Raw genomic sequence first — 23,653 nt, forward strand, 5'->3', positions numbered from 1 at the left:
CAGGGAGCCTGAATTCAACCTGCCTCAATTTTGAGATGAGAGACAGTCCACGAGATAGTAGTGGAAAAGCCAAAGGGCCTGGTGCCAACAAGACCTAAGTGCAGGCAGGACAATCACCTCAGGCAGTGAAGCGCCCAGGAATAGAGGGGCATACTTCAACATGACAAACACAGAGCCGAACTTATACTAACTATTAAAAAACAAAGTGTCTCCTATGAAGTCAAAAGCAAGACAAGTGTGCTCACTCAGACTACTCTTACTTGTTGTAGTACTAAAAAGTCCTAGATAGAGTAATAAGACAAGAGAATGAAATGAAAGAAATACAAATAGTTAAGGAAAAAGTCCAAGTATCACCACTTACAGAAGATATGATCCAATACACAAAGACCATAAATATAGCCTAAACTAATATAGACGTGATAAACATTTCCAGCACTTATCAGGATAAAAGGTCCACTTATAAAACTTAGTTGCTTTTCCTCCTGTACCCATGAAAATCCATGCTAAGAAAGAAATCAGAAAAAGAATTCACAATAACTTAACAACACCTTAGAAAAATCTTACCAAGGAGGTGAAGACCATTACAATGAACACTTCAAGATGTGAAGAAAAGGTATTGAAGAAAATATCAGAACATGGAAAGATTTCTTATACTCATAGAATGGCAGAATCCATACTCTAAAAATGACTAGAAGTGACATTGCCATCAAAATTTCAATGACATATTTCATAGAACTAAAAAAGCAATTTTAAAACACATATAGAAGCACAAAATTCCCAAATAGTCAACACAATCTTAGTCAGGAAGAGCAATGCTGGAGATATCACAATATGAAATCTAACAAAAACAGAAACATCATACTAAAAGCACCATGGTAGAGACACAAAAATAGACAACAGGATAGAAGAGAAACCTCAGAATGAACTCATGTAGCTATAACCATCTAATCTTTGAAAAAAAGGGTCAAAAACATACATTGGGGAAAAGAGAGTCTCTTCACCAAACACACTGAAAACAATGGATTTTTCTATGTGAATGAGTAAGAAAATCTGTATCTCTTGCTCTGCTCCACAATTCATTTAAAACGGATCAGTGACCTTAATGTAAGAACTAAAGTTTTGGAAGTGAAAAGAGAAAATGGTAAAACATATCAACATATAACCCAGACAAAGAATTCCTGAAAAAGATTCCAAGGACAAAGAAAAGAACAGCAAGTATTGACAAATAGGGCTGGAGGGATGGCTTAGCAGTTAAGGCACTTACCTGCAAATGCAAAGGACCCAGGTTCGATTCCTGAGGACCCACATAAGCCAGATGCACAAGGTGGCACATGTATGTGGAGTTCACTTGCAGTGGATGGAGGCCCTGGCATACCCTCTCTCCCTCTCTCCCCCAGTCTCTCAAATAAATAAGCAATAAAAAAGAATTGACAAATAAATAACACAGCATGAAACTGAAAAGCTTCTGAACAGCAAAAGAAATTAGCAGAGGGAAGAGACAGCGGGCAGAATGGAAGAACACTTTGTTTAGATGTTTTTTCCTGAAAAGGTTAGAAAAAAATCTTAATTTTTTTTATTTATTCTCTATGGTTTTGACATCTTCATACATGTATCTAGTATGATTTGATAAAGGTGGATACCCCTTCATGATGACAGCCCTGAAGAAGTGAGAAATAAGAATTCACCCCAGTTACCTTCTCCTTGCCTCCTCGCATTACCACCTTTCCTCTTCCCCATTAATCCCCGTGTTACTTTCATGCCTTTTAAAAACACATTGACTAAAATTTGGATTATGGGTATTGCCATGAGGGAAGGAATTTTAAGTGATATTTTATTTGTTTAATTAATTTTTTAAATTTATTTGAGAAAGAGCAAGAGAATGGGCACTGAGGACATATAGCTCCTGTGAGCGAACTCCAGACACATGCACCACCTTGTGCATCTGGCTTAAATGGGTTCTGGGGAATCGAACCTGGGTCCTCAAGTTTTGCAAGCAACAGCCTTAACTGTTAAGCCATCTCACCAGCCTGAGTGAAGAGGTTTTACAATGGAATGGGCAACTTGCCAGTAACTATACTATGGATGAACCAAACAACCTTTTTCCAGCAACCATTAGCTGCTATTACCTATTCTAAGAGGTGTGGGCTCTCATGTACCCTTCCCTAATCAAAGGTGATACACTGACAGGCTAAATCTTATGTAGGAAACCACAGCTGCTGTGACTGCTTATGGAAATGTAAACTTGTACGGTCACCATGGAAATCAATATGAAAGCTCATTGAAATTTCAAAGGAAAACTATCCTATAATCAGCATACAACACAGATTCTTACACACCCAGTTTATTGCTGAATTATTCACAATAGTCAACCAGTCTATATATTCATAAACAGATGAATGGACAAGAGAATGTGGGATATAAACACAATGATTGTTTCGCCTATAAAGAAAAATTACAGCATTCGTAGGAAAATGGGATAGAACTGGAGATTACTTTGCAATAAACTAAACTCAAAATAACAAATATTGAATGTTTTGTCTTACATGTGGAATTATATTTAAATATATATGTGTGTTTTCATACACATATATGTAGGATATGAAAAGCAAAAGAGACTATAAAGGGGGAGGGAAAGGTCTAAAGGGACAGAGGATAGACAAAAAGACGATCATGGAATATATATCATGAAAGCAGAATGGGAACTAGTGGAAGAGGGAGAAGAACTGTACAAGGGACAAGAGAGGGCATTTGGAGGCAAATAAGAACAAAATATTATGAGATACATACATATACTCGTCACTAGCTTTTTTCTTTGTATGTAAAAAATAAACATAAGGAAAAATAGGAACAGGTTCAACTAATATGCACCACCATTTAAATAGCTACTTGAAGTAAAAGAGAAATACATTAGTAAAAATCATTATTAAATTTAATATTAAAATAACATATAAAAAGTGTGTATATACAAGACGATATCATTTAACTTGGGACTGAATTTTTGAACTAATTATTTAACAATTCAAATTATTATAAAAAGTCTTCCTGATAGATTAGAGAATTTAAGACTAGGAAGCCAAATAGGGGAAAAATTGTAAACCTCTTGAAACAGAAAGCGTCAAGTAGTAGATCAGTCAGGATTGTGGGACAGTTATTTATTTGTTAGTGATGTTGTGGTGTGAAGCCTTGTCAGTTTCAGTCAACAGAAGATCCCCAAACATTCTTTCATTCAAAGCTAATTATTAGAATAGCTATCACCACTCTTGTATTGCCAACATGTTAGGACAGGAATGAAGGAAGAAAAATAAGACAAAAGGACACCAACGTTCAGGCTCGACAGGGGTACGGCACCTTGCACTATGAGGAAGACGGGCGCTGCTGCAGGTCCGCCTTCGCTGGCCGCCAGGCAGTGGTACACCCCGGCATCGCCGACTTGCACGTTCCTCAGCTCCAGCGAGAGGTCGGCCAGCATCCTGACCCTCCCTGGCTCTGCGAGGCTGACGTCCCTGCCATTCCTCTGCCAGGTTAGATTGTAGTCCACAGCACTTAGGACAACACATGTGAGGACTGCTCTCTCTCCGGGAGTAACTGTAACATTACTTGGCACTTGGATGATTGGAGGAGGCTCTGTGTGAAATCAAAAAAATTCAAATCAGGAAACCTAACATTCATTTTGCTCACTTACAGATGTAACTTAACAACTAAATAAATACATGTTGAATGCCTAGTAAAATAAACACAGTGCAATAGAAACTACACCTAAGTTAGCAAGTCCCCTCTCCAATTATCTAGTTATAAGATACTTTTAAAAAAATCAATGTTGGGCTGGAGAGATGGCTTAGCGGTTAAGCGCTTGCCTGTGAAGCCTAAGGACCCCGGTTCAAGGCTCGGTTCCACAGGTCCCACATTAGCCAGATGCACAAGGGGGCGCATGTGTCTGGAGTTCGTTTGCATAGGCTGGAAGCCCTGGCGCGCCCATTCTCTCTCTCTCCCTCTATCTGTCTTTCTCTCTGTGTCTGTCGCTCTCAAATTAAAAAAAAAAAAAATCAATGTTTCTGTACATATTGAAGTACATGCAAGTTAAAAAAAACTATAAATTATAAATAAAGTGGCATGGCAAAAGCATAATGACCAGATGAGTTTAAGGATTGTGAAATTAAGCAAATTTTTAAAGTTCACTTTGACAAACATTTTTATTTAAACATAGATATGACCATTACAAGGAAAATGGCACACAAAGAATAACAGATATGGGAAGATATGACAGTACCAGTTTCCAGGTTATAGTCCCACTGATAAAGAGAACAACGGTAAGACACATACTCTTTACATGGGGACAGAGAACAATTACTTCTCAGAAGGTCAGGTGAATACAAGGAATAGACTTTGAATAAGAAAATATACAGAGAGCCAGACACACAAAAGATATTAGGTAGTACATGGGAAGTTCAGAATTATTCAAAGCATTAATGCTAATTAAATATTTAACTAATACTTTTAGAGGCAGCCACAGATAACTACAGTTAATTTTGAAAATGAATCCAAATTGGCTCTCCACAGCTTACTCTGCTCAATGCTTGAAAACCATCTCCTTTGGCAATCCTTTATAAATACTGTAGCAATGAAATCTGGGTTGATCTTTGCTAATTGGCAATCCGCATGTCTGTGTTAGTTCAAATATGAAAGCATGTCACATATTGAAAATCAAACTTACCCCTCTGTTACTCAAAACAAAACAAGTGCGGATAAATGGCACAGACCCAGAATGAAGAATCGAGAAATACACCAAAGCACAGTGGTTCTCGCTGAGTGACAGAAATCTCTGTGAATGTTCTTTTACATGCATTCCTACTTTCTAAACTTTTTCTAAAAAGCATATATTAGTTTAAATTATTTTAAAATAAATATAAATTTTCATCATTCTACTGCATAAAAAATCTTTTATTAAAATACCTGATGAGTCCAGTGGAAACAGCAAATGGTAATGTTAGGAAATTTTGGCTGGAGTCAGCCTGGGGAGGTACACATAAAACATAATGCACTGCTAAATTTGAATTTCAGATAAGAAGCAAATAATATTTTAGTATATGTCACATGTAGCATTTGGAACATATTTATTTAAAATTTGAATTTAACTGGGCACCACGTGATTGTGTTTCCTGAATGTGGCAATTACAGGCTGCCTAGTTCCCAATCCAGTTCTGTGACTTTGGAGAAGTTAACTTACTAGATACCCAGTTTTACTATGTGAACGCTGAAGACTCCTGTCTCTAAGGTCCAATGAAGACAGCATGCTAGAATCAGCCATCTGCCCATTGTACCTGCCTGTAATGACTCCTTAATGATGGAACAAAGACCAAACTCTCCTGGCTCAGCTTAGGGCTGTCCCAGCCCAGGGCTGCCTAGAGGACCAGAGCAGGCCCCACCTGAAACTGTGCCATGGTCCAGACCCTACCACGTCCCTTCCTCACAGATCCTTTTCTCTGCTTGCACACTCACTGTGCCAGTCTATTTCCTCTGCAAATGTAAGTTGAAACATGCCAAATAACAACTTTAAATGACATCTGTGGGCAAATAAAATTAGAAATAATGACATATTATACTACTACTGAATAAATACCAAGAGTTGGTAAAAAAAAAATAAAATAAAATATGCCCATTAAAATACTCATCCCCAGGTGAGTACCCCTGTGAGCACAGAGGACTGAGAGGAAAACTGCAGCAGTGTATGGAGGAAGCGCAAATTGTGTAGTACCAGGAATAATCTGGTTCTACAGCATAAGGAGCAACCATTCTTAAGTAATATCCTGATCAAGGCTAGGGCATGGGATAGACAAGGACCCTCTATATAAGATAATGAAGTGTTACAGGAACATTGCCAAAGTCTCATCTTGTCATTAAAACAAACAAACAAAAAAATCCTATGTCGAGTGGGTAAGCAAGAACCCTTACAAAGAGAATTGCCTTAGTCACGATTTCTGAAAAACAGTAGTAGACCTTATTTATCTTTCAAGTACAGTTTGCAAATGGGATGTAAACATGGAGTTTCACTGAAAATAGTTTAAAGTTTTTTTTATAGAAGATTTTGTAGATAATGTGCATCAGTGAATATTTTCAGAATCATTTTCACCTATGCACCTATTCTATTCAAACCACCACACAGAGTACTAATACAACTGTAATAGTGCTGAAGTAAACTACTAGATATTATTTGAAATGACTGAGTTTTATACACTTCTCTGGTGTTATTCATTGTTTTAACCATTTCTAGTCAGTAAATGCTTTTTATACAAATTTTGTGCTTCAAGCATTCAACAACTAACATTCCTTTTTTCATGTTTTATTTATTTGCAATCAGAGAGAGTGGGAGAGAGAGAGAATGGGTGAACCAGGGCCTCTAGCAATGGCATATGCACTCTGGGTACATGTGCTACTTTGTGCATCTGGCTTTACGTGAGTATTGGGGAATCAAACCCAGGTTGTTATGCTTTGCAGGCGACTGCCTTAACAGCTGAGTAATCTCTAGCCCAACAACCAACTCTTCCTCCTTCTTCTCCTCCTCTTCTTCTTCTCTTTTTCCTTCTACATTGTACTTCTTCTAAGATAGGGACTTGCCTTAGCCCAGGCTGACCTGGAATTCACTTGGTAGTCTCAGGGTAGCCTTGAACTCATGCCAATCCTCCCACCTCTGCCTCCTAAGTACTGGGATTAAAGTCATGCACCCCAGGCCCAGCAACAACCAACATTTCTAATGAAGCAAAAATCCTTGAACATATCAACTACAACAAAGTGCTCAAAAAATTAAAGTAACATATTGGTAGAAGTTTAGTTTTTCTTCAAATTCCTGTTGAACTTTTTTTTACTTTATATAATAATGTCTCAAGAATATCACTATTCTATAATGCATATCACTTAACACTCCTTTACAAGCATGAGATATGGCTATATAATGAACCAGCACATGATTCCAGAATTTTGATGGGTCATTACAGTAGGGTGGCTGAGCTGGGGCCAAGCATAGAAAAGGGGAAAATCAGAAGTAGAAGAAGGTTAAAGGCTGGTGTATTAGGCAACAGGAAGGCCTATAAGAACTGCCTACTTCTTCCAATCCAAAACTCACTCATTATTTATTCTTCCATCGTCACTACCATTGTCATTGGTGCTTCAGCTTTCTTATGAAAGCCACTTATGAAAGTGGCTGAGTGGAAAATAATTCTTGCCTATCAGCTTAGGCACAGTACACTTGCCTAGTTATGCCACCGCATAGCTGGCACAGATGCAATCTAATAGGGCATGTGTAAAAGGCACAAACAGAAATTATGACACCTTGAGCCAGATTCCTAACAGGAAGTTAACAAATTCTTACGGGAACTTCCCAGTTACTTATGCAAGATGCCTGAACCAGTTCACTTATGCCTACTTCCCTCCCATCCTTCTCTTAATAATGCTGGGAAAAACTGAAGTGCTCAAGTGTCTACTTTCCCAGAAGCCAGGGAATGTTGACACTAGTCCAATGCTTTTCATCATTTCTGGAGATGAAAAAATAGTTTGTGATGTATGTCAACTTGCTACATTATTTCAGAGGACACCCTTTATTCTTTTAGGAGTAAGAATACAAATATTTCACTGCAAGAAGAACACGCCTGCCTAATTTACGTGCCTCTGTTCCAAAGTTCATCTTGGACTTACTAATAAACACAACAAACCCTAAGGTTCTAAACCATCCTCTGCTTAAAAAATTTTTTGTTTGAAATTGAGGAAAATACACATTAAAAGCAAATATAGACATTGTTAAAACTTCAGCAGCATTGACACTTGCGTTAAAGTGTGTTTCTATTAAACACAGAGCAATGCTAGTCTACCAGGCAAGAAGAAAATAATTCAGTTAAAATAAAGCTTCCAGGCTGGGGATATAGTTCAATGGAAGAGCAAACACAAGGTCCTGGGTTTAATCCCCAGCACTGTAAAAATGCAAAGGTCCAATAAATTGTATCTATATGCTGGAGAAGTGGCTTAATTCTCATCATTGGTGATATCCCATCATAAGTGTGACCTAACTAACTTGGAAGTGCCAGAAAGAGTTGGTGAACTGACTATCTGCTCGGCATGTCAGTAACTTCTGTTTCTGTGTATGCCATACCTAGCCCTTTCTCTTAAGAATTCTAAAATTTTAGAGGCTTTACTTATACATTTTACCCTATAAATCACTATAACCGTGCCTTCCCTGTATTTCCAGGAAACATACAATCTGATTATAAAATAATTGGTAGTACTTCTGCACTTCTTACTAGCTATATCGTAAGCACTAAGGCTCTGTGTTCCTAGAATGTGATCACATTCATCATCCCCTTCCATTTAGACATCAGAATTCATTCATCAAAGCATACTGGTCATTGTGAATATGGCCGAAGGAGGAAGTCTATTCACCTAGTTAGTATAAGATAAATCCTTTCCATATGATTACTCCAAAAAATATTTACTAGTCCCTTACATTAATGATAATGGTAATGACAGTCCTAATAATAACATTCTAATAATGAGTGCTTCTATGTCACAAAGCCTTGCAGGGTCCTTACATACATTACATCCAGCACTCAGACTTCCATGAAATAGAGGCTGCTTGGTTATTATCCTTATTTTATAATTAGGGGGCCAAGATATCAAGGCCTTAAAAAATGGCACAAGGAATGTGACACAGGTCATACGTGGTAAAACCATGGTATAAGTTCATAATCCAATGGGGAAAAAAGTATAAAATAATCATGAATAAAAGTATATGAGTGTAACGGTAGCCATGATCTGACTTCTATACATGCATACTCAGTCAAGTGAAAGAAAAGAACTCACTACTAACAATTACCTGATACATCAAAAAATGTCTGGGCCCGTCCAGTCCCTGCGCTGCTGACAGCAGCGCACTCATAGGCGCCTTCGTCAGACAAAGTAACCTTCTCAATATCCCAGCTCACGGTGGAGGATTCTCTGGCGACAAGAAGAGAAAAAGAAAACTTTTGTTTGCTGAAAACAAATTCAAAGTTGAAAGTAATGATCCCCACTATTTGTTTTCCAACAATTCATTTGAAGTAACAATATTAAAAAAAATAAACTGGTCAAATTGCAGATTAATTTCTATATTAAAATTTACACACCTTTTATATTTTAACTCAAGTTAAGCTTTTCTACTTTGAGAAAGAAAAAAAATCCATGGAGACAATAAACTATGATGAATGCAAACTTATCTTTAGGCAATTTTTTTTCTAGCTATATAAAAACACAATGGAGTTGACAAAGAAACACTTATGAAATTACTCTTCTCTCATCCTTTTTACATGTGTTTGTGTGTGTGTGTGTGTGTGTGTGTGTGTGTGTGTGTGTGTGTAGTGCACATATGTGTGTGGGCCAAGGTATACATGATGTGTGCAGAGAACAGCCTGGAAAAACACCCAAGGTTATGCATAAGTGTTTCTTTGTCAACTCCATTTCTTTTTGAGATATAGTCTCTCCACTCATTGACCTGGTTGAAATTCAGAAGAAAGCCAGTCCCTAGGCAGTCAGCCTGTCCAGTGCTGGAAATCCCTACATGAGCTACTGGGGAAAAGTGGCCAACAATGTTCTGAGCAACCATAGGTCTAAGCTACTTAGACGCAAACACCCTGACATGATGTACATGCCAGTGCAACAGTGACATGTAGCCTAGGTGGGTAACCAATAGCTTTCTGTTTGACTAAGAGATCCACTCAGTGTAAAGGAAACCATGTCTGGAATTGGGAACCAGATCAGAATCCTGTGGAGACAAAGATTATATTTTCCAGTGTCAAGCTCTCACTAGTCTTTGGCTAAAAGAGGGTTACATACATCAAACTCTCCCTAAATTAATAATGCTTATCCCATTTACATTATGCTGACTTCACTCTCTATTGCAGAATCTGTTATTCTTTCAGAAGGTAGTGAGACCCAAGGAGATAAAATACCCCTCACACTTCAGCCAAGCCACAGGTGAAACCACAGAGGAATTGGGGAGATGAGCAAGAGTGCTGCTTCCATGCTGAACCTGATAGTTAATGCCAGGGTATAGGAGAAAGACCCTGAGGACACTCTATGCCTACTGAAGCAGAGATCCAGAGGCTTCTACGAACTTGTCACTGAAGTAGATTAAAAATTCATCCACCATTACTCAGGAAATTTTGTAGAAGAGGGAGCAGAAGATTGTAAGAACCACAGGTTGCGATATTATGCCGAGGCATCCCTTCCCCCAAAATAACTGACTATTGCTCCCACAATGCATAAACCACAATGGCATGGGGAATACCTGCAACCCCACTGAGGAGTGTCCCCATCGGAATTGGGGCAGGGACGAGGGAAAAGAGGGCAACAACACATGATGTATCCATATGAAACATGTTGTTAATAATAATAATAAACATTAAAAAAGAAAAGGCCAATAAAATAAAATAATTCTGCTTCCTATTTAAATAGTCACATATTTTCTCAAAGACACTTAAAACTTAAGACTAGGCTTTATAGGGATGGATTTTTGAACAGGGAAAAGAACACATTTAATCAATGTGTCCCCCAGATAATGTTAATTCTCACTTATATCCCCTGAAGGTCAAAGTGACTAACATGAGCAAAGATTTAGCTGCATGTTTCATATTACTAGGAAATCTAGGGCAGAGACATGTGAGTGACTCAGGATTCGAATATCAGTCTATCATCACTTATTCCTAATTTTCTGTATAGACTCTCACATTCAAAGCTTAATATATGTCAGCAAGGCATGTCATACTGCAGGGCCACAGAGCTAGAAAAATAAGAACAAGAATTTTTGTGGCTTACCTCCCAGTAATTGTGTTGGATCAATGAATTAATGTTTATAAAGAATCTCAAGTGTCTTTGAAAAATGTGGCTATTATTTAAACAGGAAGCAGTATTATTTTATTTTATCAGCCTGTTATGTAGCTTCAGCATTTGATATACTGCCCAGTTATGTTGCTGGTCAAAAAGTACACAACCAAGTATAACATAAGATTTACTATTCATGAGGCAGCATAATACAGTCCAACTGTTAAAGAATGGAAAACTTCCTAATTACAATGCATATTCCAGCCACAAGGTTTTGCTTAAAATGAAACTCTGAAAAGAAAGAGTTTAACAATCACAAATATTTCACATTTTATGGTGGCTAAGTTAAAATTGAGTCAACAGTATAAAAGATCACTAAAGTAATTCATAGTTTCTCCTCAAATCTAGTTTGCTTCATGGTAAGTTAAAAGGTAATATTTTCCAGAAATAATTTCCTTTCAGTTTCTGAAGGTCTGTTTATTCTTTATCACGAGATTACTAAAGTTTACTTCAAAAAAAAATGCTCTGAATTTTACGTGGAAAAGTTGGTGTCCTCTGGTTCAGTCCTGTTAATTGTTCTGTATTGAAGCCGCACACACTCCTGGTCCATGATGGCATCCCACGTCCAACTTCCACTGCCCCTCCCTGACATCATCTTCCACCTCTCTCCTCCTACCTCACTGCACTCCACACACTGTCCTCATCATTACCTTTCTTTCCCACAATCCCAGTGTACATGGCCTTTGTACATTTGTACTTCTTTTTTTAAAAAATATTTTATCGACTTATTTATTTGACAGAGAAAGTAGAAGAGAGAGAGAATAGGTGTGCCAGGGCTTCCAACCACTGCAAATGAACTCCAGACGCATGTGCCCCCTTGTGCATCTGACTAACATGGGTCCTGGGGAACCGAACGTAGGTCCTTTGGCTTTGCAGGCAAATGCCTTAACCGCTAAGCCATCCCTCCAGCCCCATTTGTACTTCTTGTTCCTGGTAAGTGAATTCTCTTTCCACAATAGACGACCTGCTGCCTCTCTCCCCATTTTTGAATGTTTGCTCAAATGGCCCTTACCCAGCTTTTAAATTTGCAAACTGCATTCCCTTCTTAGAGCAGCATCGTAATCTCTAATTAGTCTGCTCTACATTTTTGCAATAATGTCCAGCAGATGTACTTAAAATTTTGAATACATTCAAAAACAGTTATTTTTACTCCAAAGTTAATGAAGCTAGTTTCAGGGCTCTTAGTTGCAAAGTCTCCCTCTAAGGTCTAGTACTTAGCACTGGATCCATAGCTCTGTATTCTTTATTTTAACATGAACCCTTGATATTATGTAAAATTCAGATTCTACAGAAGTGGAGTAAAACCTTGAATATATTCTCCCCTGTATCATATCATCATGGTTTAGTTGTGCTTGTTTTCTGCCTTCCTGTACTGCAATATGAGCTCCACCAGGGCACGGACTTGTGTCTGATTTGTTAGGTGCCATATATATACCAAGTCCATGAAGTAAGTAAGTGAGACTTGCCAGGGAAAGAATGAGTTAAAAAAAAGGGGGGGGGGACTATTTTCCTCATTTATTGCTAGAAATTATCACTGACAGAAAGATTTACATACTTGAAATACTGGTCTACTCCCAGTGTAATGCCATTTCTCACGAAGGTCACAGTAAAGGGCAAAAGACTGTCAACAGAGCAGAGAATTTGACTTGGCTGCAGGTAGTATCCTGGGGTTCTCTTGGGCATTGTAACTTTGGGAGCACCTAGAAAAAAAGAACATATGTGAAAGTCACAATGAAATTGGGCAATTTCTGTGAATGCATTCACAAGCTATATACTTAAATTATTTCAGCAAATCTTCTGAATTCCAATTAATCCAAATCACTAAAGCTTATTTAACTATCTTCATTTGTTCAAAGTGATTCATTTCTGGATACCTCTATGGGCCCCTTACTACGATATTTATTGGATCAAAGACTCCATTGATTTTAAGACATTTATTTATTTTTGCTACCAAGACAGAAAAACAAAATTATCAAATAAGCTATAATATATCACCCATGGTAGAATATGCTGCGATTTTAAATATGTATACATATGAAAAGAATCCACATACCTTAGAATCAAACACATAGGATAGTTGTTTCCATAAAAGTAATGAAGAAGTATATTTATGATTCCAAACCTGTTAGACTAATTTACTTGATATTAACACATGAGGAAATCTTGAAGTTGGTTCTGTATTTATGATGTTATCTAAATAACAACTATTGGTGGTTGCTGAATTTCACAAATATCAATCTTATGAATGAAAGATAAATTGTTGTCACTCATTCAACTTTAAAAATCTCTGTCTTTGTAGGTCATGGTTGAAACTACAAGTCTAAGAAATAATTAGTAATAAACTGAGATTCTACTTAATGCTTCTAGATAATTAATAACTTTTTTTAAAATTTTTATTTATTTATTTGAGAGTGACAGACAGAGAGAAAGACAGATAGAGGGAGAGAGAGAGAATGGGCGTGCCAGGGCTTCCAGCCTCTGCAAACGAACTCCAGACGTGTGCGCCCCCTTGTGCATCTGGCTAACGTGGGACCTGGGGAACCGAGCCTCGAACCAGGGTCCTTAGGCTTCACAGGCAAGTGCTTAACCGCTAAGCCATCTCTCCAGCCCAATTAATAACTTTTTATCTCACATGCATATAATAGAATCTGTAAGTGACCAGTCATTGACTAATCAACTAATCCAAGGCAGAATGAACATGAGTTGTTCATAGTTTGATACTGGTCATGGTGCAGAAGTTACATAACTGTACATAAATATTTAACCACTTAAACAATCTAGCCATTTAAAAAAATAGAGGGGACCAGACTTTCCCATTTTAAGTTCTTACATTGATTAATGCTATCAAAATTCTAAAATCTACAATCAGTAAGAAAAAACATGAAATTCTGGAAGCGTTATTTAACAGTTATGAAAAACCAAGTTATCACAGTAAAAACTCAGGTGATACAATAATGATATAAGGATATTGTTTTTTATTTTTATAGCCCATTCTTTATATATGGTATCACATCATCCCATGAAGCTGTCATTATTCCTGTATATGTAAAAATGGTGGCTCACCTGGGACAATACTAGAAAAGGAAACACTTGACACTCTCTGGAAGAGATAATCATCCTTGTCATAGCCTGTTATTTTGAGAAAGAAAGCTTCATTTGGTGGTATAAAGTCAGATATATTCCATATTCCATAAGGCTTTCGATCTGGGTAATATTTAATAGGAATAGTCTTGAGTGATCCTCCTGAGATACTCAGAAGTTCAAGATGGTCTACTCTAGCTGGACTTGAAATTCCAGAAGTATTAAGCAGAACATAGGTAGGCATTCCTACAAAACAAAGACATTATTATTTACAAGTAGCATAGCTGGGTTATATATTAAACAAATATTTGTGTTATATAAATACATAAGTACTACAAGAATGAGTAGTGTGAACTGTCCTGCAAACTGTGGGCCAGGTATAAAATTATTTTCTACAGTTTATGTGTGACCATAGAAACTTGGGAAATTCTGTGCAATAATTTTCTAGTCTTTTAATTGTACTTATGTGGAGAAAAGAATAGAATTATGAATAGTGCATTACATTGTGCTTGACTATATATTTTTAAAGTTGTAAATTTTGTATCCATACCAAAACTGTAGCATTAAAATAAATGAACAATAGTAAGAAAAAAGTGATTAGAGTAATAGTATGATTTAACTTTGTTAAAGCAATAAAATAAAAAAATAGTTTATAAACAGTAACAAGAATAAGCTCTAAAAACCAGTAATAATCTCATCTTTGGATACACAATAATACACGGTGATTATTTTTTCAGCAATATACATATACTTCATCTTGACTACAAAACAATTTATAGATTATTTTTTGGTAACAAAGTTTCTAGAACTGAGTAGTTTTCTAAATTTAGTAAAGGAACAATATAAACCTATTGGAGTGTTAATTAAAATGAATGTTCCTTGGTCCTAACTTCTGACGTTCTAAATGGGGAGACTGGGGTGGGGCCCAGGAATCTGAGGTTTTACCAAGCTGCTTGAGCTTTATTTGCTCTCTGTGTGATTTTATTATCATTGACCTTGGGTAATTAAGTAAAGATATTAGCTTCTCAATGCTACTTAAATCCACAAAACTACAAAATTACATATAAACAGTCATATTCTTCACATATCAATTTGAGTGGCATACACATACAAACCTTGCACGGGTCTGCTGACTGTTTTTTTGAAGTCCAAGGTCGGCTTCCGGGAAAAGCCAGCTCGGAAATCAATGGTACTGAGGCCAGTGATGCGAATAGAGTGTCGTCCACTGCTAGAGGTCTGGAATATTTAACAGTAAACTTCGTCAGCAGTGGCTTAGAATGAATACTACCAGATGTTTACTTAAGATTTCTGTTCAATGATTGAGGCTCTGACCTGGGTATTTGGAACTTAACTGTGTCCATTTTAAAATACAAAATTTGCAATTCATGCCCCCATGAAAACTGCTCAAAACCATAACTTAGTAATATAATGTGTGCCCAATGGTAAAAAGGTCAGTATTCAGTCAGGAATGAATGAATTTTGAGTAAATCTTCAAAAGTGCCATCAAGAAATAGATCTCTGCTTTGCTCCTTGTTGGAACATGGTAGATGCTCAGCAAATATTGGTAAAATGGACAAATTACTGAATTTTCTCTCCAAATGACCATCAGGTTCAATTCTGGAAAATATTTCCTGTTGTTTGGAATATCATTTGCAAAATACGTGCAGACCTGACCCTCTTCCAGATTTCAGCCCGCTGGCATCCTCGGGTGAGAGCATTAGTGCTTGCAGAGGTACTTGGGGCTAGAATAAGAATTTGAGCAACACACAGAGCTCTCACCATAATGCCCGTGACTATTGAGGGGACTTATGTGGAAGTACAAAAATTTAATACACTTTATTAAATGCAGTGACAGAAATACCCAGATGAAGGCTGGATTAGCCTGTTTGGCTAGACCCTCATAAGAAGGGTGGTGGCTAAGCAGTAAAGTGATTCACTCCTAGGAGCATAAATAACAAATGATTTGGATTAAGATGACAGGGCAAAAAATCATAATACCAATGCTTATCAGGTACTTTTCTTGTGCCCAGTCTACACACGATGTTGTAGTCACTACTTATTATGATCTCAAAGAGAAAAATTTCCTCAGTATAAAGGTGAGGAATTTGTGTCACTACGTTGTTGAGAGTTTGTCCACGTCCACAAGGTCTGTTAACTCCAGAGGCAGAGTTTACTCCAACTGAGACTATAGGCTCCTCACCACAGTGCGACGCTCGCACTAGCCTCCACCTCAGTTTCTCTCAAGGAGGAACATATCCCTGCACTGATGAATCATTTGTGTGGTCTGTGAAAAATTCAAACTTCTGGGCTTCACTCCATGTATATGGAAGTAAAACCTCTGCTGAGTAGAGTGTGGATTCTGCATTTCAAAGACCACTTAGATCAGCCCTGTGTGGTGGTGCATGCTTTTAAGCTCACCATTTGGGAGGCAGATGTAGGAGGATCACCTAGAGTTCAAGGCCAACCTGAGACTATGTAGTGAATTCCAGGTCAGCCTGAGCTACAGTGAGACCCTACTTTGGGGGGAAAAAAACACTTAGATCTTAAGAACAAAGTGCATTTTTATTGTATTGTATTCAGCACTAAGACAAAATGGCTTAATCACAGCATTTAAGCAGAGTAGAATATCACCAGAGAAATCCATTGACATGATTACTCTATCCAGGGCACCATTCATGAATCGAACTCCAGAGGTGGACACATATTTATGTGTCAGGAATGAGAAGAGGCATTGAAAATAACAGTATCTGATGAACAGTCACATGAGATCACCCCATGATTAAAGAGGCGCCATCCCTAGAGCTTTGTGAACTGTCAGCCTCCCCTGCCTCGCTGTGGCTCCTTGGAATTTGGCAGCAAGGAAAGGATGAAGAGATAGCTCTCTGTAGCTATCAGATTTCTTTCTCATTGGGCACAATCAGCAAGAGGTCAAAGGTAAAGAAAATGAAGGTGTAGAAGAAGAAAAATGCATAAATAGCATAAATAGTGCCACTAGGTAAACTAATTCATTATCACAAAAGTTACAAAAGATTGTGTATTCATACAGGAGCTTCCATTTCACCTCTTACTCCATTATTTATGTAGGAAATGTGTTTTAAGTTCCACATAAAATAAATAAAAAAGAAACTGTAGGTTGTGACTAAATTTAAAATCAGATTATAGACTGACTTATACACAAATCTTGCCAAATTTAATGTTATCTTCTTAGATAATACAAAGCTTTCCTGAAGACACTGCCACTTATCACTGTGAAATAAATCAATCTGAATGCTCAATATTAGAGTAAATTGCTATAGATGCACTCATTAGCATTGTATATTACTGCTAGCTGCCTGGTTTCTTGGGACATACCATATGATTAAGCGGCTTTTGAGGTTACATAATTTGCCAAGTGCCTGCCATCAAGGTAATCACTAAACAAAGGTTGCTTAAGAACAATGGTAATATCTACGTGAGAAGTTAGAAATTAGGCAAATGTGTCAAAATATGCTATCTTCTATGGCCAAATAAAACATTACATTAAAAATAAAGTAGGTTTGATTAAGATAACTTATAATTTATATAAAACAGATTAACTTTGATCTTTAGGATATCATACTAATTAATAAAGCTTGATCATTAGTCTTTATGCAAAGTTAAGATATGAAGAGCAATGAATTGATCTTTAAAATGTTACTTTCATGTTTCTACTTTATACTGTAATGGAGTAGCAATGTCTGCATAGGTTTTAGAGGGGATTTTAAATAAATGATATCTCCAAATGAGTCAGACTTTCCACACAATTCCATTCCACTCAAAAGTAACAGGGTCACAAGAACAAAGGATTACTAATAATCATCAATTATTGTTTAAAAATATAAGAAAACATTTGGGGCTGGAGAGATGGCTTAGCGGTTAAGGTGCTTGCCTATGAAGCCTAAAGATCTAGGTTTGATTCCCCAGGATCCATGTAAGCCAGATGCATATGGTGTCACATTCACATGGAGTTTGTTTGCAGTGGCTAGAGGCACTGGTGTACCCATCCCCCCTCAAATAAATAAAGAAATAGAAAATATTTTAAAATAAAGCATTTGAACTAATTTTGTTAAGAATGCCTTCTGGATCCAGGCGTGGTGGCATGTGCCTTTAATTCTAGCACCCCAGAGGCTGAGGTAAGAGGATAACCAAGAGTTTGAGGCAAGCCTAGACTACAAAGTGAGTTTCAAGGCAGTTTTGGCTAGAGTGAGCTCCTACTTACAAAAAACAAAGATTTCTGATATAAATCCAGCACTGGAGGATGGAACCCAGGACCTCATTCAGGTCAGACAAACACTGCGCCAGTAGAGCTATATAGTAAGCCCACATTTACTATTCCTCAATTATGCCATTAAAATGCAATATTTTACTTACACTAGATGTCACGTAAATAAAGTTCTTTATTTAGAAGTGCCAAAAGCTTGCTATCTTTTGAAGCAAAATATAATTTCAGTCTTTATATTCAAAAAATATGGGCTTAGCCAGGCGTGGTGGCACATGCCTTTAATCCCAGCACTCAGGAGGTAGAGGTAGGAGGATTGACATGACTTCAAGGCCACCCTGAGACTCCATAGTGAATTCCAGGTCAGCCTGAGCTAGAGCAAGACCCTACCTCAAAAAAAAAAAACCAAAAAACCCAAAATCTGGGCTTTTTAAAAAACATATTAGCGCAGTAAGTTTTATTGCACTAAACATGATTTTATAAATAGTGATGGAAAACCAATCTACAAGATGAAAGAAAGAAATAAAAATATTATACAGAGGCTAATCATTTTAAATTATTACTCTTCTCATCAAGTTATTTGAGATATAATGCTCATTTCTCAAATCAGAGAAGTTGAATAGTTTACAAAAGAAAGTTATTACAGGAGGTAACAAAACTGGGTGTGGACTGTGAGATGAGAACACAAACATTGCAGTTATTCCATATATTTTAGCAATGATATGACTGAATTTGAATGTGCAGGTTTTGAGAATAAAAGTTGAAATATGCTAACCTGTTCAGCAAAAGAAACAGAGAGGCAAATGAAACTCCCAGGACTATCCAGAAGGGGAAAGCTGAGGAAATCATGGAGAGATGGGAAATAGAAGGCAGGGGAAGAGGAAAAGGGAATGGGACACATGAAGACACTCTCTCCAAATCTACAAACAGAACTGCTAAATTCACAAAACATTTCTAGTTCATAGATTTTTTTTGAAAAGTTGGAGAGATTAAATTTTATTCTCCATCAAAATACAGAATTGAAGTCACAGATAATTATGAGGAAAGGACACTAGTAAAGTTAACTCCAGAAAGGTTTGAGGAGGATGTGGATTCTTGAAAGGTATGAGCATGGTAGAGCAATGAGGAGAACTAAATGTTATAAAAGTCTTGGAGAGACAAATAAAATTGTTGATTTTGTAAATGAATCAAACAGAAAAGCAACCCAGCCATATTTTTTTACTCTATAATATTTTAAATTATTTTACAGCATCTTAATACATTTTCTATATATGAAATAAAATTAATGTGGTTACAATTACTGTCTTAATGTTTTTCTGTTTGGTCTTTTATATCATATAGACTCAACACATGGGTTATGATAAAATTAGAATATGACTCAACCAAGTTTGGTGGTGCACACCTTTAATCCCAGCACTTGGGAAGCAGAAGCAGGAGGATCACAGTGAGGTCCAGGCTAGCCTGAAACTACTGAGTGAGTTCCAGGTCAGCCTGGCCTAGAGTGAGACCCTACCTCAAAAAAACAAGCCAAAAATAAACTTAGAATATGATTCTAGAAAGCTCCTCCATATCACAAAGCATGTTAATGTGTCCTTCTTACACACAACCAGCTTCTCCTCATGACTTCTGTAGCTAGGAACAGGAAAATATAGGAGCGGCATTCTGGCCCAAATGTGTAACAATAAAGTTTCTAGAAACCAGGCACCATCCAAGGTCTACAAGAGCTACAAATCTGAAAGTCATGTTTCAAATAATTTCCCTGCAAGTTTAAGAAATTCGTATGAGTGAGGAGTATCTTGTCCATGTTGCTTGTAGTTTTGCCAAGATGGCTTGGTGCTAGTCACACACTTGTCCTGGACCTGTAAATCGGTAGTCTTTACCTACAAAATTCGAAGAAGGTCGGCCTCCAGAGGCTAGGTTTGTGAATCCAAGTGAGATCACCAGGAAAGAAGTACAATGGGAAAAGCACCATGGAGAGCGCCAGGAGCCAAGCCAGACATACCAGCTCATTCCTTCCTGGCTACTTCTATTGCATTGGGCCTGTCTAGTTTAAGGGGAGTGACTTATTAAACACCTGCCTACATTCAAAGCCCCTTCAGTATAATAACATGACATAGTCATTGCATATACAATATTAACAGGCACAAAATAAGTATATATTTAATAAATGACATTAAAGTCATTCAACTGTCCTGTGATCAAGCCCTTCATTAGATTACTCTAAGAACAAATCCATCAATATTTTTTTTTCTAAATGCATTTTTTTTCAGGAACAGACATTAAAAATCTTATTAGAGTCAAAAATGATTTTACAGAACCATAAAAAGCAGCATCAAGAAGTTTATCACAGCTGGTTGTGATGGTGCAAGCCTCTAATCCCAGCACTTGGGAGGCAGAGGAAGAGTTTGAGGCCATGCTGAGACTACAGAGTAAATTGCAGGTCAGCCTGGCTCAGCCCTATCTCAAGAAAAGAACAAAAAAATTATTGCTCATCTAAGCATAGGCAGTAAGCTAAGTTCTTTCTATAGTACTTAAACCTACACATAGGGTTTGAGAATCATGTAATCTCTGGTAGCCATGGATTCCAGCACATAGAAGACAATAAAGTTCTTCATATATATGGTTCCTGGTCTGGATTTCTAAGTATTGTTTCTGTAAGGAGTAGTCAAGTCAGGGATGTTAGTAAACTCCCCTTGAAGAAAGGAAGTCCTAATTTTTTAGTATATCCAAATAGCATGGTCTAAACACATCCAACATACCTCAGTCTGGCTCTGAAACTGCTGATGCTGATCACAGTGGGGAAAGTACATGCCTAATAGATTCACCACGAGCCACATATAGCCCAACATCAGGCCATAACAATTGTTCAAGAACATTTTATTTCAGGAATGGAACAACAGACTAGAAATCTCTTCTTTTTACTCATTCAGTGTATATTCTCTGCTATTTTCTGCTACTAACATGATTAAACATGTTACATTTAAAAACTTAAAGTGCAGTCACCATCAGTCTGGGTTTCTGAGGGACAGTCTGTAAGCTGTGTGGTCATTAGTAAGGAAGTAACCTTCTTGTGGTCAACCACTGAGAATTCCTCCTAGCACCAAATGTATAATTTATTCTGCTACAATTTGAAAAAAAAAATTGATAGACAGAATTAGTTTTCATTTTCATTTCTTGAAGAGCTATACCCTTTCTTGAAATAGTAAATATGCCCAAAGGCAATTTTATGTTTCTGTATTAAAATAAAGACACATTATGTGATTTGTATATACATAAATAATTTAACTAATTAGTTTATTCAAGTGCTGCACCTAACCAATATCTCACTCAATCATGACAGTATGAGTGAACTATTATTTTCCCTCATTTTTCTCAGAGTTAATGAGGTTAAGGAACTCTCTTTTGTTAGAATTATAATAAACAAATCTTAAATGCAAACATATGTCTAGTTCTTTACAAAATATTTATTCTTAAGTGACATACTATTTTTTCCATATGAAAGATATAATGACAAAAATAGAATAGGGTGGTTTCAAATAATTTTTTTATTGAAAACAACTATGGATCAGCCACAAAAACACAATGCCATCAAGATTTTAAAAGTTTATTTGAAGAAACATGATTCTAAAGAAAGAAATGTAAGCACAGAATAAATCCTACTTGAATATATGTTCTCATATATGCCAAAGTTTATCTCTACCCAAGAGTACAGATAACATTTTTTAATGAATGCATGCCATTTAGTTAACAGTCTGACTGTGGTAGATCAAAATAGCTAGGAAATTTTCCGGGAAATATCTGCTGTAAAGCATCCTACTGACCCAGAACACTGAATTAATGATGTGCCTGGGGTCCTTTATTGGCATTCAAAAGTTACCAGGTGAGAATAATTGGAGAACAGCATATGACCTTCCTGTGTGGTCCTTTGTAGACCAGATCAATTTACTTATGATACCAAAACAAGCTCATGCCAGTTGACTATGGTTTCTAAAGCATTCTTATCCTGCAGAAATGCTTTAGTATGCACCAATAATCAACATAGCTATCTGAAATCAAAACATTTTCCCAAGACTCAGAATATAATCATATAGTTTGGTATACTCCTTTCTCTATTTGGAAGATTATCTGGGAACAGGTTATCCAGATGGATAATGGAAACATACCCCAAGGGGTGTGTTAAATTACATGATCACACTGATAATCCAAGGCTAACAGAAACATGCTGTATTACCTAAACCTAGTGTTTCATATGTTTGCAGTGAGCTTCCCTTAATAAGAGGACAAAACTTGGCCCAGAGAATTTAGGCGGTAATAGTTGAATATTCTATTGAGATGTATTAGCTACAGCTGACTGAATGGAAAATTCATATTGCTTCTTAACAGTAAGATCTGGGATTTGGAGCTTCCATAAAAATGGAAACTTTAGCACATAAAATAACCCTTTTCTTACATTTTTAGCAAAACTTTATGTACTTCTCAGTTACATCTTTACAGCATGCTTCACCTATACCTGCAGGAACCTGAATTATCTGCCTCTGACATAGGAATAAACAAGTGAGTTGATTCTTTATCTCTGCTTAGTGAAAGCGCTGTAATACTTCACCTGATAAGTAAACCACAAAACAAATGGCCAGTCTCGCAGCATTTTAAACTATGGACACATCGAAGTCTCCTATGCTAGAGCACCAACTCTAGGCTAATTAAAGCCATGCTGCCTGCTTCTTTAGACATAATCAGAATAAGCATAGTAATTTTTATCCATGAATATTTATACAGTTATTTTCTGGGCACTGTAGCATTTACTAGTGAAAAAAAAATCTACTCACAGTAAACTATGGAGATAAAATTTCTATAGAAATAAACATTATAAGGTAAAGTTAATTTGTGAGAGATACACAAAAGTTATAGTAGAGGGCTGGAGAGATGGCTTAGCGGTTAAGCGCTTGCCTGTGAAGCCTAAGGACCCTGGTTTGAGGTTTGATTTCCCAGGACCCATGTTAGCCAGATGCACAAGGGGCGCATGCATCTGGAGTTCGTTTGCAGTGGCTGGAGGCCCTGACATGCCCATTCTCTCTCCCTCTTTCTCCCTCTGTCTGTCGCTCTCAAATAAATAAATAAAAATAGAAAAAGTCACAGTAGAGAGCCAAAGGGAAAGATAGCATTTTAGAGGGAAAAAATACCTGACAAGACATCAAAAGTTTTGCTATTTAAGCTGAATCTTGGAGGAATATTATAAGTCAGCTGAAAGGAGAGGCATCTTAGGGAGGACAGACAACTCAAAAAAAAAAAATTATGGGGCAACAGCAGCTGTGGGGCAGGGGCAGTTGGAAATTCTTCATTATAAAACTTCTCTGTATAAAAGAAAGTGCTAGAAAATTACCAGAAAGATTGGTGAAGGCCAAATCAAGTGTCAAATAATGTATTATTCTCCATACT

General features: G+C 37.0%; 1 protein-coding gene across 3 annotated transcripts in view; it reads right to left on the reverse strand.

Moving 5' to 3' along the window:
• Hmcn1 (hemicentin 1) overlaps window positions 1–23,653 on the reverse strand; it is a 453,131-nt gene that overhangs the window by 243,340 nt on the left and 186,138 nt on the right. For all 3 annotated transcript variants that reach the window (XM_045142289.1, XM_045142294.1, XM_045142284.1), the window contains exons 7-11: window positions 15,096–15,216; window positions 13,963–14,226; window positions 12,455–12,599; window positions 8,858–8,979; window positions 3,349–3,624 (exon numbers count right to left, since the gene is read on the reverse strand). In XM_045142289.1, the coding sequence (XP_044998224.1) occupies window positions 3,349–3,624; window positions 8,858–8,979; window positions 12,455–12,599; window positions 13,963–14,226; window positions 15,096–15,216 (928 nt within the window). The remainder of the gene's footprint in view (window positions 1–3,348; window positions 3,625–8,857; window positions 8,980–12,454; window positions 12,600–13,962; window positions 14,227–15,095; window positions 15,217–23,653) is intronic.

The sequence above is a fragment of the Jaculus jaculus genome, chromosome 1, assembly GCF_020740685.1.
Source record: "Jaculus jaculus isolate mJacJac1 chromosome 1, mJacJac1.mat.Y.cur, whole genome shotgun sequence".
NCBI classification, from domain to species: Eukaryota; Metazoa; Chordata; class Mammalia; order Rodentia; family Dipodidae; genus Jaculus; species Jaculus jaculus.